The 19,894-nt window shown below is 42.8% G+C and overlaps 1 protein-coding gene across 4 annotated transcripts in view; it reads left to right on the top strand.

Moving 5' to 3' along the window:
- Positions 1–19,894, top strand: part of polr1e (RNA polymerase I subunit E) — a 39,758-nt gene that overhangs the window by 6,299 nt on the left and 13,565 nt on the right. For 2 of the 4 annotated variants that reach the window (XM_052020027.1, XM_052020026.1), the window contains exons 4-8: positions 7,109–7,212; positions 7,416–7,492; positions 12,069–12,154; positions 14,617–14,672; positions 17,719–17,863. In XM_052020027.1, coding sequence (XP_051875987.1) covers positions 7,109–7,212; positions 7,416–7,492; positions 12,069–12,154; positions 14,617–14,672; positions 17,719–17,863 — 468 coding nt within the window. Of the gene's footprint in view, positions 1–5,435; positions 5,575–5,664; positions 6,012–7,108; positions 7,213–7,415; positions 7,493–12,068; positions 12,155–14,616; positions 14,673–17,718; positions 17,864–19,894 lie in introns of those variants that run through there. The other 2 variants (XM_052020028.1, XM_052020029.1) reach the window with 2 other exon arrangements.

Genomic DNA, 19,894 nt, shown 5'->3' with positions numbered 1-19,894 from the left:
ACTGTGTTGGAAATCCCTTGGGATTGTGTTTAGTAGTATCTAGGAGTATTCTTAAAACATCATCCAGGTTATTTTTTATTTGTTGCTTAGTTACTGCCATAACCTTGGCCTCCCTTACCTTAGCAAGGTCTACCCCAACAGCTTGCTTTGCTTTCTTTAGCTAACTTATTACTATAGCTGTGTAAGTGGCCTGCAGTATGTCCCAGGATGTGTAACACCTGTACTAATGGTCAAGTCAATAATAATTCATAAATAGTCTTCCACATAGACGTGTGGAAGTGGTTTTTTTCTGTGTGTTTTCCATCCAGTTGTTGACCAGGTAGGGAGCTCCCTTTCCACTGCATTTCTGACATAATTAGAATCAGTGCAGAAACCAGGATTAGGTCTATCAAGTCTACATCCTACTCTATGTTCTACTCCCTCGTCATCCTAGTCTCTGACTTGGAGAATAAAATATTCATCATGCTCAATTTGAGGAGCATCAAATCTATTATTCCATATTTCTGCTATACTATTAACACATTCATAATATTGACCAGCATTTGCCTGAGCAGTTACTGGAACCAGGATGTCAGCCATTTATAGTACTGGGTGGTATGCTGTAGCACTTATCAAGTGCACTCTGAATTGGACAACTACTAACTAATACTAATAATATATACACAAGAGATTCTGCAGATGCTGGAATCTGGAGCAACAGACAGAAAGTGCTGGAGGAACTCAGCAGGTCAGGCAGCATCTATGAAGGGAAATAAACAGTCGACGTTTTGGGTTGACATCCTTCATCAGGACTGGAAAGGAAGAGGGCAGAAGCCAGAATAAGAAGGTTGGGGGTGGGGAGGAGCACAGGCTGGCAGGCGATAGTGGGTGGGGGAGGGAGAAGATGTAAGAAGCTGAGAGGTGATAAGTTGAAGAGGCAAACGACTGAAGAAGAAGGAATCTGGTAGGAGAGGGCAGTAGACTGTGGAATAAAAGGAAGGAGGTGGGGAATAGTTGGGGTCGTGAGGGTGGGGGAAGGGGAAAGAGAGGGGTGAGGGGGGTCACAGGAATGAGGGAAGACAAAGGAGGGAGAAAAGGGGTGGGGTTACCAGAAGTTAGCGATGTTGAGGCCGTCAGGTTGGAGGCTACCAAGGCAGAATATGAGGTGTTATTCCTCCAACCTGCATCTGGCCGCAATGTGGCAATAGAGGAGGCCATGGATAGACATGTCAGTATGGGACTGGGATGTGGAATCGAAGTGGCTGGTCACTGGGAGATCCTTGTTTTTGCAGTGGACGGAGCGAAGGTGTGCAATGAAGTGGTCACCCAATCTGCGTTGGGTCTCACCAGTGCAGAGGAGGCCACACCAGGAGCACCAGATGCAGTAAAAGACACCCTTAGATTCACACCCTCGCTGCCTCACCTGGAAGGATTGTCTAGGGCCCTAAATGGTGGTGAGAGAGGTGTAGGGACAGCTGTGGCACTTTGTGCGGTTGCAGGGATAAATGCCAGGAGGGTCATCAGTGGCAACGGATGAGTGGATAAGGGAGTCACAGAGAGAGCAATCCCTGTGGAAAGCAGGGAAGGGGGGTGGAGGGGGGGGCGCGGAGATGTGCCTGGTGGTGGGATCCCATTGCAGGTGGTGGAAATTGCAGGGAATGATATGTTGGATGCAGAGGTTCGTGGGGTGGTAGGTGAGGACAAGGGGAACCCTGTCCTTGTTATGCCGGGGGAAGGAATGGGGTGAGGGCAGATATGCGGTAAATGGAGGAGATGTAGGTGAGGACAGCATTGGCAGTGGTGGAAGGGAAACCCCCTTTACTGAAAAAGGAGGATATCTCAGATGACCTGGAATAGAAAACTTCATCATGGCAACAGATGCGGCAGAGGTGGAGGAACTGGGAGAAGGGGACATCATCCTTGCAAGTGACTGGGTGGGAAGAAGTGTCATCAAGGCAACTGTGGGTGTCAGTGGGTTTGTAAAAGATGTTTGTGGTTAATCTGTCTCTCGAGAGATCCAGAAAGAGGAGAGAGGTGTCGGAGATGGACCAAGTAAATATGAGGGCAGGGTGGAAGTTGGAGGCAAAGTTGATGAAATTAACAAGCTCAGCACGGGGGCAGGAAGCAGCCTCAATGCAGTCGTCAATGTAGCGGAGAAAGAGTTGGGGAGTGTTACCGGTGTAGGCTTGGAACATGCACTGTTCCACATAGTCAATGAAAAGGCAGGCATAGCTGGGGCCCATGGCTACACCTTTGGTTTAGAGAAAGTGGGAGCAGCCGAAAGAGAAGTTGCTAATAATATATACTTTTTTTTGATAAATGTGTCCCACATCGGGTGCTATCTGTGATGATATTGAGTGTACCCATTCTAGAGTCCTAAACTTAAGTCAAGACCTTAAGTCTTATTAGTTATAGGTGTCTATCAGTATGCTCACTTTAAGGAGATTATACTGTATCAACCTCTTGTTAAAAGACTAATTTACTTAACTGCTTTAGTCTCTTTTCTAAAGGGGGTTAGCTGTCAATAATCACTATTACGAGCAGTGTGTCTCCCCTCCTCACCAAGGAGGAATACTTCCAGCTATCGAAGCAGATTAAACACAGTTACAGTATTTTATTTAAATGGGGAACATTTATTCGAGGAGTAAATTCTAACAGAGGTTATAATTCTACAAAGGATTTCAAAACATAAGGACGGTTTCTTACAAACTAGCAAAACATAGCAATGAGTTGCAGACAAACAAGTCATCCGTTGCAAAAAGGCTCTGGGAAAAGATCCTTCTCAGGTTGAGGCTGAGGAGTAAACTATATGTCTTCATCTCTGCAACTACTCCCCACCCTTACTGCCTTCTAATATTTATATTGTTTCTTTTTGCCAGTCATCTAGTGATGACCTCATCTGCATGTGATGTTTTCACAACTACATTGATCAGGTCAGATGGCTGGAGCCTTTGATTAGGTCAACATAGACAATGTTATTTCTTCTGAATAGGTTGCAGTCTCAGTTAAGTCAATAATAGGCTTCCTGAGCCTGAACAGTATTGTTTCTCAAGAGGATGGTTAAATAGTACTAGGTAAAGATGAACAATAAACATCTTGAACCTTTGACAGTTTCTTCTGCTGTGCTAAAAAGCTGAGGTTAGCAAAAAGCCTCCTGACCCTGGATAGTGAATATCCATCACAGCAATTCATGTGCACTTATTCCAATCCAGTGTACTGCATTTGATGCTGACAATGTGGCCTTCTCTGTACTGGAGAAACCAAATGCAGATTGGGTAATCGCTTTGTGGATCACCTGCATTCAATCCACAGGGGTGCTCCTTAGCTTCCTGTTGCCTGCAACTCTGATTCTCATTCCCACTCTTATTTGGACCTCTCTGTCTGCAGCCTCTTCCACTGTCATTGTGAGACCCAACATAAATCAGAGGAACAATGTCTTATGTTCAGTCTGGGCACTTTGCAACCTTCTGGAATGATCACTGACTTTTCCAACTTCAGGTAAACTGTTATCCCATTCTTTTCCCATTATCATACTTGTGTTCCTTTTTCACTTTGTTGCTATAAAAAGCCTCTCTAAAGGTCAGTACTCACAGTCCCTATCACCTGATCTGTTTTAACCAATCTCCATGTAGTCTTTTGGTCTTGCTCCTTGCTCCTCCCAGCTATTCTGTTTTGAAAACTAACAGCCCAACACTCTTCCCCTAATTCTGACCTGAAATGTTAACTGGTTTCTCTTTTCACAGATGTTACTTGACTGGCCGAGTTCTTCCAGCATTTTCTGTTTTTATTTCAAAATCCAGCAATTGCAGTTTTATTTGTTTTCCATTGCCCTTGAGAAGATGGTGGTTTTCTTGAACCACTGCAATCCTTAGGCTGAAGGTTCTCTCACTCTAATATCAGATAGAGAGTCCCAGGATTTAGATGCATCAACAATGAAGGAACACCAATATATTTGCAAGTCGTTTTGATGTGCAACTTGGATAGCACCCTGCATTGATAGAACCCTCTTATACATTTGCTGCCTTTGTCCTTCTTGGTGGTAGAAATTACGGGTTTTTGTAATCTATGCATAATCTCCTTATATAGCTCTGAGTTAAACTTGCCTGATAAAATGCTTTGGGTCATTTTGCTTTGTTAAAGATGTAACAAAAATGCAACTTATAGTTGTAAAAAAGCAAATGTTCACAATAAAACCTATGTTAAATACTGAACTTAAGGGACTGTAAATGTTTGAAATCAGCAGTCAGCGCCATTGAGAGTCTCAGGGTCCTGGGCTTTTCCATGGCCGGTAAGTTTGTTCCACTGAGCAGCAGTGTGAGTTGGCACTGAGACACAATGGATGGAGGGTGAAGTCTACAAAAACTGGAGGAGACCTTTGTTTCATATAGACAGCTGGAACATAATAATATAAGAAACAGGAAGAGGGGTGGGCCATATGGCACCTTCATGCTTTTCCAGCATTCAGTAATAAGACTGATCTGATTATTTGGTTTAACTCCATCTTCCTGTCTAATCTCCATAACTGTGTCTATCTTGTAGTCCAAAGAATTTTGTCACCTCATCCTTGATTTCTTGTATTCAGTTTTGGTACCTGGGTGTTGTTGGCAAGGCCAGCATTTATTGACCACTCTTCACTGCCCCTGTGAAGGTGGCAGGGTCTTTCTAGTGAAGATCCTCCCATAGCACTGGTGGGTAGAGAGTCCGAGGATTTGGATGCAGTAACGATGAAGGGACTGTGATATATTTCAAAGTTAAGGTGGATGTTAAGTATTGTAAATGTATTGGAATGGCTTTATTACAGTTAGCTGTGGAGTACAGGTCTTCACGGAGCCACAAGAGATTCTGCAGATGCTGGAATCTGGAGCAATATGCACAAAATGCTGGAGGAACTCATCAGGTTTGGCATCTTTGCTGTCTGGGTCCCACAGACTTTGCTGTTTCCTGATTATTGCAGCAACAACAAGGACTGCTAATATCTGAAATCTTAAAAAAAGATGCTGGAAATCTAAAATAAACATTAGAAAATACTGGAAACACTCAGTAGGTCCGATATTACCAATATTCTCTGTTTGTATAGCTAACTTCTCCATTTTAACTTCTAAATGGTGGTGTTCCAAGCTGCTGTGAGGGTGAAGATGAAATGTTAGGGGTGTCTGACTACTTCGTCCACTAGGTGATAGTGCGTAAGGAACTGGGCAGCTTTCCTACGTGTTGGGAGTGCGGGTGATGGGTGTGGGTGTATTGTGATCGCTGGGCACTTTAGCGGAAGGTAGGTGGCCGTGTGATGGGCGCGGGGTAGTTTGCCTGGGAGACGGCGGTGTTGCTGGCGGCGGGGCAGACTCCGTGCCTGCAGGCGGCGGTGTTGCTGGCGGCGGGGCAGACTCCGTGCCTGCAGGCGGCGGTGTTGCTGGCGGCGGGGCAGACTCCGTGCCTGCAGGCGGCAGTGTTGCAGGCGGCGGGTCCACAGCGGTGCGAAGGCATGGGTTGCGTTTAGCCTTGCTGGCGGCGAGTTGGTGTTCGCGGCGATGGCAGCGCACGTTGTGTGGAAATACCGGGAGAGCGCAGAGCAGGAACCGGAACAGTGGGCCACCCTCGGTAGCGCCCGTGATACCCGAGGCGGCGGGACGGGAATATTTATTCTCCATCAATGGGGAGAGCGGAGGGAGGGGAGGGGAGGGGAGGGGAGGGGAGGGGAGGGGAGGGGAGGGAAGGAAGGAAGGTCGGGCAGAGAGTAGCAGGAGAATAGAAAGTGGAGGGAGAGGGAGAATCTGTGTGTTTGTGGTGTCGGTGTGAGAGACGTGCTGGAGCTGGGGGTATTGCAGCCTGAGACACGGACGACTTAAGGTCTTTCGTGATTAAACAGTCCAACTCGAAACTTGCATGTCCATGGCAGTGGCTGAAAGTGTGTGTATCATCATGGGATAGATAGACGTTGTTAGCTTCTCAGCGTGGAAGAGAATGCAATGATGGAAAGATGGAGAGTTTGTGTACGCTAGGCAGCCTGAAGGCTTTATATGTTCCATCTGTCATAGGTAACAAAATTGTTGGTAAATGAGATGATTGTGGGGCATCTTTTTAGGAAAAGTAATTGTAAAATGATATAGTTTGAAATGCCGTTGGAAAGGCAAAGGGTAACTCGGATTAGAATAGTAGATTGCCTTGAGGTTGATTGAGAAAGATAACGAGGTGAATGAAACTGGAGAGACAAGAGATGGCAGATCCTGGAATCTGAAACAACAAACAAGATGCTGGAGGAACTCAACGTCCAGATGAACGGTCTCGACCCAAAACGTCGACTGTCCATTTCCCTCCACAGATGCTGCCTGACCTGCTGAGTTCCTCCAGCAACTTGTTTGGATGAAATTGGAGCATTGTAGCAGTTAAACTGCTTTGAATGATAGTGCTTTTAGAGTTAGACTAGAGGCCCACAGGCATTAAATCCAAATCCCATTGATGCAAATAGTGCACATCAGTTTCAACTAAAGTATTCTTTGAGCTAACACTTGTTAAAATGATATCAAAGCTATCAGGGAATCATTAAAAAAGCTTAATTGTTTCATAAATACCTTTTCAGAAAAGGGGATATGCCACTTCAACCCATTCTGGTCTACGCTTGACTCCATTCCTGACCATGTGGTTGACCAATTGCCTTGGCAATTCAAGACGACTTAGGGGAATATTTATTCTCCATCGAAGCCCAGAGTGTGGTAATGGGGAGAGCAGAGCGATCGGAGGGAGGGATGGATTGTCCAAGTGTAGCAGGAAGAAGTGGAGGGAGCAGGGACAGAGGGGAGAGAGAAAGTCTGTATGATTATAGTGTACGTGTGAGAAAGTGAGAGACACAGTGGAGTTGGGGGTATTGCAATCTGAGACATGGGCAACTCATAGTGTTTCATGATTAAATAGTCTTGTCTGAAACTTGCATGGCCATGGCAGTGGTTGAAAGTGTGTCACGATGCCCTCAACACAAGAACAACTTTTTACAAAACTAGTGCATTAGTATATTTTGTTTGTAATAAAAAAGCATTAGTTCACAGATGCTGCATACCCAGTACTGCATATTAGGATCTCTGTTGTACAAATTTAATATCTGGGCCTCTAGTTTCAAAAATGTTATCTTCTTTTGCAGTTCAGTTTTCCAATGGAAAGCTTACAAATTCAGAAAATGTGGAATTTCAGCTACATAAAAATATATATAAAAATAATCCCCGGAAGAAACATCAGCTGATCTTGGTAAGAGTTTAGTGATGGGTGCGCTTTGTAATGAGTTGCAATTAACACTTTTCTGCTTTCATAGAATGTTGTGTTATGATTAAAAGCGATGTGGCTAATCATTCAGACAGTGTAACTTCTTTAAACTGTAAACAGCATTAATACAGTTCTTGAAATTTCTTAAACTTATTTGTTCAGATAGTTTCTTTTTCATTCCCATGTAGTCTGCTGAAACGGACAGACTGACATATCTTGGAAATAATTTTGGACAAAGTGCTCTCAAGTGTAACTCATTATGCAAGTAAGTGTGTTCCTCTGACTCAGAATTAGTTGAACAGTGTTGTCCCAATCCAAAAAAAATGTGACTCTTGCACATAGTTAATATTAAAGAAGGTGATACAAATAAACTAGAATGGTCCAGGAACTGAAACATTAACTGCTTCTCTTTCCACTGATGTTGCATGATCTGCTGAATGACTTCAGCATCTTTTGTTTTAATTGACTTGGATGGTCTCCCCATTTGATCTATCATCTATGTAAACTGGATGAGCAGTAATTACAGCCTTTCTCTGGGTAAACTTACTGTGTGTCAGTTTTGCATAGGAAATTTTAATTACAGGTGTGGAAATGTGGATGTGTGATTTTAAAATGGGCACTGAATTATTTCTGCTCCCCATAGTAAATTGGTTTATTATTGTCATGTGTATTCAGGTACAGTGTCTTACATACCAGTTATTTCATTACAACAGTGCATTGACATAGTACAAGGTAAAATAACAGAATAACACAGAATAGTGTTACAGTTACAAAGAAAGTGCAGTGCAGGTAGACAATAAGGTGCAAGGCCATAATGAGGTAGATTGTGAGGTCAAGAGTTCATCTTATTGTACTAGGGGACTGTTCAATAGTCTTATAACAGCGGAATAGAAGCTGTCCTTGACCCTGGTGGTACATGCTTTCAGGCTTTTGTATCTTCCGCTCGATGGGAGGGAGGAGAAGAGCGGATGTCCAGGGTGAGTGGGGTCTTTGATTATGCTGGCTGCTTTACCGAGGCTGCGAGAAGTGTAGACAGAATCCATGGACGCGAGGCTGGTTTCTGTGATGTGCTGAGCTGTGTCCACCACTCTCTGCAGTTTCTTGCAGTCAGAGACAGAACAGTTGCCATACCAAGCCATGATGCATCTGGATAGGATGCTTTCTATGGTGCATCGATAAAAATTGGTGAGGGTCAACAGGGACATGCAAAATTTCTTTAGCCTCCTGAGGAAATGGAGTCACTGATGAGTTTTCTTGGCCATGGCACCTACATGGTTGGACCAGAATAGGCTATTGGTGGTGTTCACTCCTAGGAACTTGAAGCTCTCAACCCTCTCGACCTCAGCACTGTTGATGTAAACAGGAGCATGTGCACAACCCTTCTTCCTGAAGTCAATGACCAGGTCTTTTATTTTGCTGACATTGAGGGAAATGTTGTCGTAACACCATGCCACTCGGCTTTCTATCCCCTTCCTGTCCTCCGACTCATCGTTATTTGAGATACGGCCCACTACGGTGGTATCATCTGCAAACTTGTAGATGGAGTTAGAGCAGGATCTGGCCACGCAGTTGTGAGTATATAGGGAGTAGAGTGGGGGGTTGAGGATGCAGTCTTGTGGAGCACCAGTGTTGAGAATAATCATGGCGGAGGTGTTGCTGCCTATCCTCACTAATTGTGGTCTGTTGGTCAGGAAGTCAAGGATCTGGTTGCAAAGGGTGGAATCCCAGGTGTAGGGGTTTGGTGATGAGTTTGCTTGGAATTATAGTGTTGAAGATGGAGCTGTACTCAATAAATAATAGTCTAATGTAGGTGTCTTTATGGGGCAGATGCTCCAGAGATAAGTGTAGGGCCAAGAAGATGGCGTCAGCCGTAGACCTGTTTTGGCGGTAGGCATATTGCGCTGGGTCGAGGTCCTCTGGGAGGTTGGAGTTAATGTGTGCCATGACAACCCTCGCAAAGCACTTCATGATGGTGAATGTCAGAGCTACTGGGCGGTAGTCATTAAGGCAAGTTACTTTGTTTTCCTTGGGTACCGGGATGATAGTGATCTTCTTAAAGTAGGTGGGAACCTCAGATAGAGGCAGGGAGAGGTTAAAAATGTCTGCAAGTACTCCCACCAATCTGCGCAGGACCTAAGGACATGGCCAGGGACACCATCTGGGCCAGGTGCTTCCCACGGGTTCACTCCCCAGAAGACTAATCTTGCATCTGCAACGGTGACTGTGGGTTCAGGTGCATTGGAGGCTGTTGGGGTGGGTGGTGACATTCCATTCTCCTTCTGTTCAAAATGTGCATAGAATGCATTAAACTCATTGGGAAGGGATGGGCTGTTGTCCCCAAGGTTGTCCAACTTTGTTTTGTAGCCTGTTATAGCATGTAAGCCCTGTCACAACTGACAGCTGGTCTGGGACTCTATTTTGGACTGGTATTGTCTCTTGGCATCCTTGATAGCTTTATAAAGGTCATATCTCGATTTCTTGTATAGGTCAGGGTCACCTGATTTTAACGCTACAGTCCTAGACTTCAGTAGGGAGTGGATCTCCCAGTTCATCCATGGTTTCCAGTTTGGGAACACCTGAATTGTCCTCTTTAGTACACAGTCCTCAACACACCTGTTGATAAAGTCCATGACTAATTTAGGCAGGCTGCTGAGTCTTTGAACATGGACCAGTTTACGGACTCAAAGTAGTCGTGTAGAAGCTCATCTATTTCCTCGGACCAGCACTGTATGACTTTCTGTACTGAATCTTCATGTTTCACCTTATGTCTGTACAAAGGGAGAAGGAGCACAGCCTGATTTACCAAAGTGTGGGTGGGGATGGCTCGGTAGGCATCTTTGGCTGTGTGGCAATGGTCAAGGGTGTTTGGGCCCCTGGTGGGACAGGAGATGTGCTGGTAGTATTTGAGTAACACACTCTTGAAGTTGGCCTGGTTGAAGTCACCGGCTATGATGAAGAGGGCCTCAGGGTATCCTGTTTGAAGGCTATTGATCATGGAGTATAGTTCATTAGTGCAGGCTTTGTGTCTGCCTGGGGTAGGATGTAGACTGCCATCAGGATAGCTGAAGTGAACTCCCGTGGCAGGTAGAATGGACGGCATTTCATCATTAGATATTCCAAGTTGGGTGAGCAGGAACTCGCTGTAACCATCACGTCCGAGCACCATGAGGAGTTGATTAGGAAGTGGACTCCTCCGCCCGAGGATGCTGTATGGTCCATCCGGTGAATTGAGAAGCCCTCAGGTTGTATGACGCAGTCAGGTGAAGCAGGTGTAAGCCATAGCACACAGCAGTCCCTCAGTTCTCTTTGGTACGTCAGTCTCACTCTTAGTCCGTCAACTTTGTTCTCAATGGCCTGGATGTCAGCTAGTAGTATGCTGGGGAGAGGAGACTTGAACCCACGCTGTTTCAGTCTTATCTGCAGCCCAGCCCTCTTACCACGCTTCTGAGGTAAGTGGCTGTGTGTGGTTGGTCCTGGAAGTCCTGGAATGGAGTCACCTGGACTGGAAGGTAAGTGACTGGTTAAGGGCAGACTTGGAAGTCCTGGAGTGGCCTGTAAGGTAAGTTGTTGTTCACATTACAGGTCTGAAAGTCCTGAAGAGGAGTGGGCTGCTCCAGCAGGTAAGTGGGGGTGTCTAGGGAAACCTTGGCTTGGTGAATACAGGTGGGATGTATTCATTTAGGAGCTTGCCCATATCCCCTGGCTCCAAACATGTCCTTTGGTCTCTTGAGTACCCACTCTTTTCCTAGCTACACTTGAGTTGACATGCGATTGTGTGCTTCACAACAAATACTGCTGGAAAATCTGGTTGCCTCTGCCCCATGCCAAGCAGTCAGTCTATTTAAAAACAAATTTTATCATGCCAAATAAATATATTATGAATTGGCCAATGGTGGATTTCACTAACTTGCCTGTTTCTTATTTCTTCTTTCCCTGCCATTTTCTCTCTCTGAAGTATGTTACCCCCAGCTCCACAATGTCTCTCACTTTCTCACACATACAGTATAATTATACAGACTTTCTCTCTCCACTCTGTCCCTGCTCCCTTCACTTCCTATCCTCCTGCTACGCTTTGCCTATCCCTCCCTCCCTCTGATCGCTCTGCTCTCCCCATTACCACAGTCCGGGCCTTGAAGGGTGTTAATGATCTACTGAATTATACACATTCTTTATGGGTGAGACTGAGTGTTGACCATCGAGGAAAAGGTGAGTGTTTCACAGGCAACCTCCAGGAATCATCTTACAGCCCAGTGATGTTTCCAGATCAGATTGCTGGGGCATGTCGTGTTGAGGAGATGCTGAGCTCTGTTCTTAAAGTCAGCTAACCCATCATTGGATGCAAGTCCAAAGTGTAGGTCCCCAACTGGGACCTTTCTGATTGGGTTGTCATCAGAAAACAGTGATTGTTTCGACTTTTTATTTTGATATGTTCTATAAATCTTCTGCGACCTCTGATTTTAAATTTGCCAGATTCAAAAGGTGACTAAACAGGCAGTGACAAAAACAGATTTTACCAACACAGAGTGATTTTTCAAAGGCTGGTGTTGACACAAAAAAAACAATTCAGCTGTTTATCTTCCACATTTGATTGAGTAATTTGCTTGTTCAAGAGAGCTGAAGGAAGGTTATTGACCAAGTGCTGGTAAATTGGATATAGACATGTACTTGATGATTGACGTGGACATAGTGGGCTGAAGCACTGCACGACTCTTTGAATACAGCATTGAGAGGGTGCACATTCATGTGTTATTTGCGTAAAATAAAAAATGCAAATGGTTGCCATTTAGTGTATATAACTAACCAATAAGCTTTCATTAAGTGACAATTTCTGTTTCATTCAGGTATTTTGTTGGCGTGCTAAATAAAAGTACGGGGAAAATGGAAGTGCACGATGCTCAGCTGTTTAACATGCAGCCCTTCTTTCCTGGTAAGGTATCCAGCACAAAGTTTTTGACCACTGATCAAAATTATTCGTGGCAAGATAATAGAAAAAAAATTGCTGGAAATATTCAGGTCAGGCAGCATCTTTAGAGAGAAACAGTTAATCTTTCAGGTTGATGGCCTTTCTTCAGAGAGGTGACATTTGGATGTTTTTATTTCATATTTCCAATATTTGCAGTATTTTGCTTTTGTGTTAACATATTGTACACGCCATTATTACTGCAGGAGCATCCCCAGGTACTTCATGTAAGGATCTTTGGCTAAAATTGGACATTGAGTGAGATAGTATGACTAAGGTCAGTGGAAGAGAAGGTTGTTAACAAAGCCCCTGAAGGGTGGTGTGAGAGTGCGAGAAACCTAGAGATGCTTTTGTTACGTTCAGATGCTAAAAGTGATCCAAATGAGGACTGCTTGAGGGAATGTTTCTAGGCATTTCCTTTGGTTCCAGACTGATCCTGGGTTAGTGAGTGGTTTGGGCAGTGGAGCAGAAGTCCACTTGCACTTGTTTTGGTCCAGCCAGATATGGCAATAGATGGTCAAACCAGCTGTGTGCCACATATGTTCAGATCACTGTCCCTTGGACATGAGGGAGTGAAGATGGGAATCATACAAGAGGACTGGAACAGAATGCGAGAGTTTTTTCCCCTAGGAACAGGAGCATTCTGTCAAAACTAAGGTAAGATTGTGGGCACTGAGGATCGTGATTGTCTGAAGAAACACTCGGAGAAATAGGTTTGTGATGATTGAGTGCACAGGATGTGAAAGAGCTTGTTGAATTTTAATCCCAGAGAGTGTGATGAGCAAGAAGGTAGGTGAGTGAGGAGGATGGGACAAGTAAGGAATTGGCTGCCTATTAAGATCTGTTAAAGGAGAAGCACAAAGATACCGCAAAGATGGTATCCAAAATGGAGCTGAAGCCAGTTAAATAAAGGGGCTGAGACAGGATATAATGCAGTAAAATGTGAGGTAATCCAGTTTGGTAGGGAAAAAAGATAAAAAGAGGGGTGATTTTATTTTTGAAGGCTAGAGACTGGAAGGTGTTTGTCTTCAGAGGATCCTGGGTGTCCTTTTACATGAATCATTGAAAATTAACATGCGGGTACAACAGTCAGTTAGGAAGGCAAATGCATTTTGGCCTTTATTGCAAGAGGATTTCAGTACAACAGATGTCTTGCTCCAATTATATAGGCCCTGGTATGACTACATCTGGAATATTGTGTATAGATCTGGTCTCCCTACCTAAGAAAGGATAAACTTGTGAAAGAGGTAATACAGTCAAGATTCACTAGCTGATTCCTGAGATGATGGGAGAAGAGATTATGCAGGCTGGGCCTATATTCTCCAGAGTTTGGAAGGTGATATTGACGTTTTCTTAGGCTGGCATAACTAGAACCAGGGCAACAGTCTCAAAATAAGGATGCGTCCATTCGGGACAGGAGCAGGGTTGAGAGGAAATGTCTTGATTGAGGATAGCGAATCTTTGGAATTTTCTACCCAAGGTTTGGAGGCTCTGTTGCTGAGAATATTAAAGACAGGGCAATAGGTGTTAAGTGAATTGAGGGTTTTGGGGTTAATGTTTAAACATCACAGGTTGCCCATTTAAGACCAAGATGAAACAATATTTTCTATGGGGATTGTGAGACTTTGGAATTCTCTTCCTTTTCTTCTAAGGGTGATGGAAACAGAGATTTTGCATATTTTTAAGGTGGGGTAGAAGAGGCACAAGGCCTACTTCTTTCATTGCCTTTGTACTCGTGCAGTATTGCTAAAGGTTAGAAAGGCATAATGGTAGTCATAGTTTGGGATGGAAATGGAGTTGAGGAGAGGATGATGGGGAGAATAGTACATCTGGGGAGAAATGGAATTTGTCAACGGTGTATTGTGAGGGAGTAAAGTTGGAAGAAATTTATCTGGAACAGTTGCCAAAATGAGCACATGAATAAAAATGTTTTAGGGTTCATTTGACTGCAATTAATGTCATTATGAAACTTTTTTTTAGTTGAGGTGGTGGAAGTGATAAGTAGGAATGAGATTGTCTTAAATGCAACCAGCCTGTCTACTTATTTTTAAATAATATTGGCTGATACTGTTTGCAGGCTCCTGGGGTCAAGAAAATGGCCTTTGACTTGGACTTGTGCTCAGTTGGCCTGTGCCTTTTGAGGCCACTGTTGAAGTACTCCTCCTGAAAGCAAGACTCTTAATTGGCATACTCCTGCTGGTTTCATTTTACTCTGACTACTTGCTCTAAAATAGTAGTAGAAGTTAACTGTGAGCACTTCAGCCAATCAAAATGGCTGCATGCAAAAGCATTTTTATTCTGACAAGAAACCAGAGCACGATTATCTGTGACATCATTTGTGTGCATGTGTACCATTGGACCTGCAGCTTCATCTGCCAAGATATCCATTGAGTCAGAACAACATATCAATGCTGGTATTTTCTCTTCAGGTGAATCTGTGGCAGAAGAATATACCAATGAAAAACAAACCTCATATCGAGAGAAGGTAAATATTCTTTTATGCAGCATTTAACAATGATGGCATTACGTTATCTGTGGTCATGCACTGCAACTACTTGCCAAGACTGCTTTACCAGAACTTCACAAACTTGTAAGCTTTAACATTACAATGTTTGCATGAGGGCTACCAACACCATCATCCCAATGCAACTAACTGGTTTTACTAATGACACGCACATTAAAATTTAAGAAATTTTATTTACAGCATGGTAACAGGCCCTTCCGGCCCAACGAGTTCGCGCCGCCCATTTTAAACCCAAATTAACCTACCCGTACATCTTTGGAATGTGGGAGGAAACCGGAGCACCCGGAGGAAACCCATGCAGACACAGGAGAACGTACAAACTCCTTACAGACGGCGACGGGAATCGAACCCCGATCGCTGGTGCTGTAATAGCGTCGCGCTAACCACTACGCTACCGTATAATAAAATAATAAATAAAATGCATTACTGAAAGGTGAAATCCTAACTACAAATGATACTACATGAAAACAAGCCTAATTCGATATATAAATTCTTAGTTCTGTCCACCCCCACCACCTTCCCTTTACTTCTGCTTCTTCTACCCATGCCATTACAGTCAAGGGTACTTCACTGCTGCCTGGTTAATTGAGGATAAGTGCTCCCTTTCTCCCAGTATTGGGTACTCGCTGCTGCTACAGAGGGGATCCACTTTGCTGGTATGTCCCGAATTTTGTGCTATTCCTGGATGCCAGGACTGTCATTACTGAGCTCACACAAGCACACGTGGATAAGTTGTCAGCCTACAGCATTATAAGGAATGACACTCATCTGCAACCTTGCCTAGGAGGTTGTTCTGTTAGCCCACTGAGGCCTTCTTGGTAACATGGAATCCTGTCCACACAAAAGCACTGCTACACAGCAGTCTACAATTTTTGCCTTTCCACTACTGGTGAAGATAATATAAATATTCTCACTGCTCCTTTGCTGAGAATGACTAATTTGGCACATATCAGAGATAAAACTGTTGAGCTGTTTGCTACATCATCCATTACATCCATCTATTGTAAAGTGTTGTGATCTTAAATGAGTTGCTTTCCCATAAGGAGAGTTTAAGTGAAAAAGACCATTCAATTCATTAGCTCAATTTCCAGAGGCCCTGTGAAATGTAGCATACTTATTGAAGAATTTGTTCTGTATGAAAATGCAGTGATCTCATGATTGGTATGGAGAAATATAGAGGAAGACACAGTGAATTGCTTAAAGATAAGGTTCTCTATCATAACTTGTATGTCAGGCTACTGTTCACTGACTACATCTCGGCATTCAACATAATCATCCCTTCTAAACTTATCATAAAGCTTCAAAGCCTGGGCCTCTGTACCTCCCTCTGCAACTGGATACTCGATTTTCTCATCAGTAGACCTCAATCGGTGAGGATTGGTAACAACATCTCCTTGCTGATCATCCATACAGGTGCACCTCAAGGCTGTGTGCTTAGCCCCCTGCTCTACACTCTATACACACATGATTGTGTGGCTAAGCACGACCCCAATGCCATCTTCAGATTTACTGATGACACTACTGTTATTGGACAAATCACAGGTGGCGATAAGTCAGCTTACTGGAGTGAGATGGGACACCTGGTTGAGTGGTGCCACAACAACAACCTCTTGCTCAACATCAGCAAAACTAAAGAGCTGCTTGATTGTTAACTTCAGGAAGGGGAAGGAGGGCAAACATGTGCCAGTCTGCATTGGGGAATCAGCAGCTTTAAATGCCCGGGTGATAACATATCAGATGACCTGTCCTGGGCCCAGCACATAGATGCAATCATAAGGAAAGCGTGCTAGCATCTTTACTTTCTTAGGAAGTTAAGGAGGTGCAGCCTGTCACCGAACACTAACAAACTTCTACAGATGTACCATTGAAAGGATCCTGACTGGTTGCGTCATGGTCTGGTATGGCAAATTGAATGCACAGGAATGCAAGAAGCTGCAGAGAGTAGTGGTCTCTGCCCAGTACATCACAGGCACATCCCTCCCCACCACTGGTAATATCTACAGGAGGTGATACCTTAAGAAGGCAACATCTATCATCAAAGATCCCCATCATCCAGGCCATGCCATCTTTTCGTAGCTACCGTGGGGCAGGAGGTACAGAAGCCTGAAGTCCCACACCACTGCGTTCAAGATAAAGCTACTTCCCTTCAACTATTTAGTTCTTGAACCAACTGGCACAACCCTAATCACTATAGTTTAGCAAATCTATAACCACTTTGATCACTTCGCACTGAAATGGACTTTTGTTTTTCTAATCATGTTCTTTCTTGTAAAAATTGAGTATAATTGATGTTAAGTTTGTTTTTCTTGTGAATGCTGCTTATATGCTGCTATGTGCCTATAATGCTGCTGCAACTAAGTTTTTCATTGCAACTGTGCATACACGTTCTTGTGCATATGACAATAAACGTTGTCTCTAAATACACACTTAAATGTAACCTGATGATTGTCAGATTGAGGGTTAACATCCCTTTATGAATATGTCTGACAAGTGCAGCGTAGAATACAATTTAATTTCATGATGGTAGAGATAAGAAATGAATTTGAAGGGGTGCATGAACTTATTACACTTGCCATTTCAACATGCTTGGAAAAGTTATTTATTTTTCCTTTCCCTCTAGCTATTATTATTAGACTAGGCCTACTTGACTGGTGATGCTGCATCTCAATCTTACAGTACCCTTCAGCTTAATATACAATACCTTTGTAATACAGGAGGTGATGTTCAAGTGTGTTGATTTACAGTCACTTTTCTATCCCACATGGCATTCTGTGTTCATGAGTCAAGCAGGTCCAATGAAATGTATTTCAGCTAATGCAAACAAATGGGAGTAAGTGGAAGCTTGAAGACTATGCAGCCATTAGGTCAGTGGCTTGAACAATTGGGAATTAAAATATTAAAGTTGTAGAATTTTAGCTTAATTAGCCTGTATATCTAAATAGAAAGTAAGTAATTGATTAGCAATGTGTTGCTATTAAAAGTATTTTAACTGCCCGCTGATTTCCAGGTGGACTCCCTCATTGAGGCATTTGGTACCATCAAGCAGAAACATGCGCTCAACTCTCGCAGGTTGAATCAAGTTGGGAATGAGACCTTGCAGGAGGCTGTGGCAAAAGCGGCAGAAAATATCATTGATAAAAAAGGGATATCAGGTAAAAGAGTCAAATTATGGGGCAGAGACTGTTTTATAATTATTTAAAGACTATGCAATCTCCATGGAAATAAATTTACATTTCTAACAATCTAAATTATTGATTAGAAGAAAGATGTAAAGGGAGCAGAATGAAGGTTTAATATCTTTTTGTTAGGTTATGTGAATAAATCTTGCATTATGCATTGTAAAACAAACTGCCATGACAATTGGCCAGTGCTATGCTTTTATATTCCATTTGGCACTGAATCAACAACTGTGACTGAACAAATGGATGCATCTGCTCACATTAATAACACCTATTATGTACATGCTGCACAAAAGAATCTTTAATACAGAGAAACTTAACATTATGGATCTCTTCAGTGTGCTATTATGTTGTGTCAGGAGGTGTACAATATTAATTTGTTCTTAATCTTCCTACTGAAAGCATTCAAACCCTAGTCCATCCCATTATGTGGTTCTTTAAGAGATGTGCATAGTAAATAAATCAAGCTTTAAGTCATTGTGGCTGACAAAAGGGGAAAGAATATTTTTAAGGCTAGGAACAATTCTAAGACGTAAGACATAGGAGCAGAATTAGGCCATTCAGCCCATAGAGTCTGCTCTGCCATGCGATCATGAACTTGGTGATCAAGATGAAGGAATTTTTATATTGCTGTACTTTTTATATTTTAAATGGGATTAATGTCTGATAAAATTGTATTAGGCAGGAATATCTTTTGATACCTGTATGAAATTATCTGATTTCAGTAATAACTCAACTGGCCACAATTAGCCCTTGTTGGCCGACTCGTTGCTAATTTTAAAATCTCAGTTGGACTGTTCAATGCAGTATCTGGTTTTGTTCCTCTGTCTTGCAGATATGGTCAAAAATGTGATTTCATTTGTACTCCAGTGTTAGTTTGGGAGGTGGCAGGGTGGGGTGATGCAAGCTGGAGCTGAGTAGTGGCTTGGGGATGCAAATTCCATTGATAACATGTACAACTCGCGGTCAGAGGCATCCAAGAATAAGCTCTTCCTCCATAGCTGATTGAGAAGCTGAAGTTAATATTTTGTATTAATGAATGTTTCAATAAAAGTTTTGAGCTTCAGAGGAAAATCATTATTGTAATCCACTTTCTTGTTTTAGATCCCTAAATAGAGCAGTAGAACACCAAAGAACGAGTAAATAATGATGTAATTGTGTTGAGAAAAGTATATGGAAGCAATATATAGAAGTTATAAGAACAATGGATTCTTGCCTTGTCAAATAGTCAACTGAGTTGCATAAATTTGATTGCTTTGTAGAATACTTGAGTCTTTCTACTAAAGTTTAGTATTTAATCTGTAAAGTCTATTTTTGTGATGTTTTATGATGTAGTGAGAATTTCATGAAATCTTCAATAACAATGTACTTTGATGTAGTGAACTCCCGTATTATGGCAGTTCAGTTAATGGAAATGTGTCCTTATGGAGTTGACAAATCACTACCAAAAAATTTGAGATATGGAGTAAAAATCTGCTCTTAGGGAATTTACGTGCAAAATAAGTAAGTACAAAAGGTATACAGGGAACTGAACTAGTTTACCCAAGACAATGCTCACAGGCTGCTGGTTCACAGCAGGAGGCCACTTAATAGATTTGCTTTGGAAACTGATTGGGCAATCTCTTCTATTGATATCTGTATAATGATACTTTGTCAATCAATGTAACATCCGTTTCTGTTAATTAAAACAACCCCTTCTATTCTGTCTGTTTCATTACCATTGCTTGGAAATAATGCCTCTGACTTTACTCCTAAATGTTCTACCTCTAATTTTAAAAATATACTTTTTGCTTGGATTCCTTGTATCTATCCAACTGAATTGTTTATCAGAAAAGCTCTTGATTAGATCATTTTTCAGCCTTTTAAACCCGAGGGAATGCATGTTTACGTAGCTTGATCCAGAAATTTAACACCGCACGGCCTGGTATGACTCTTTTGAATTTATGAATAGGTGGATCTCTTACTTCCTCATTTACAATCAATATCCTTTTGAGCTTGGTGTCC

This window comes from Pristis pectinata, chromosome 7 (genome assembly GCF_009764475.1).
Source record: "Pristis pectinata isolate sPriPec2 chromosome 7, sPriPec2.1.pri, whole genome shotgun sequence".
Classification (NCBI taxonomy): domain Eukaryota; kingdom Metazoa; phylum Chordata; class Chondrichthyes; order Rhinopristiformes; family Pristidae; genus Pristis; species Pristis pectinata.
Note: the sequence above shows the minus strand (reverse complement) of the source record. Positions and strands in the feature narration are given on the sequence as shown.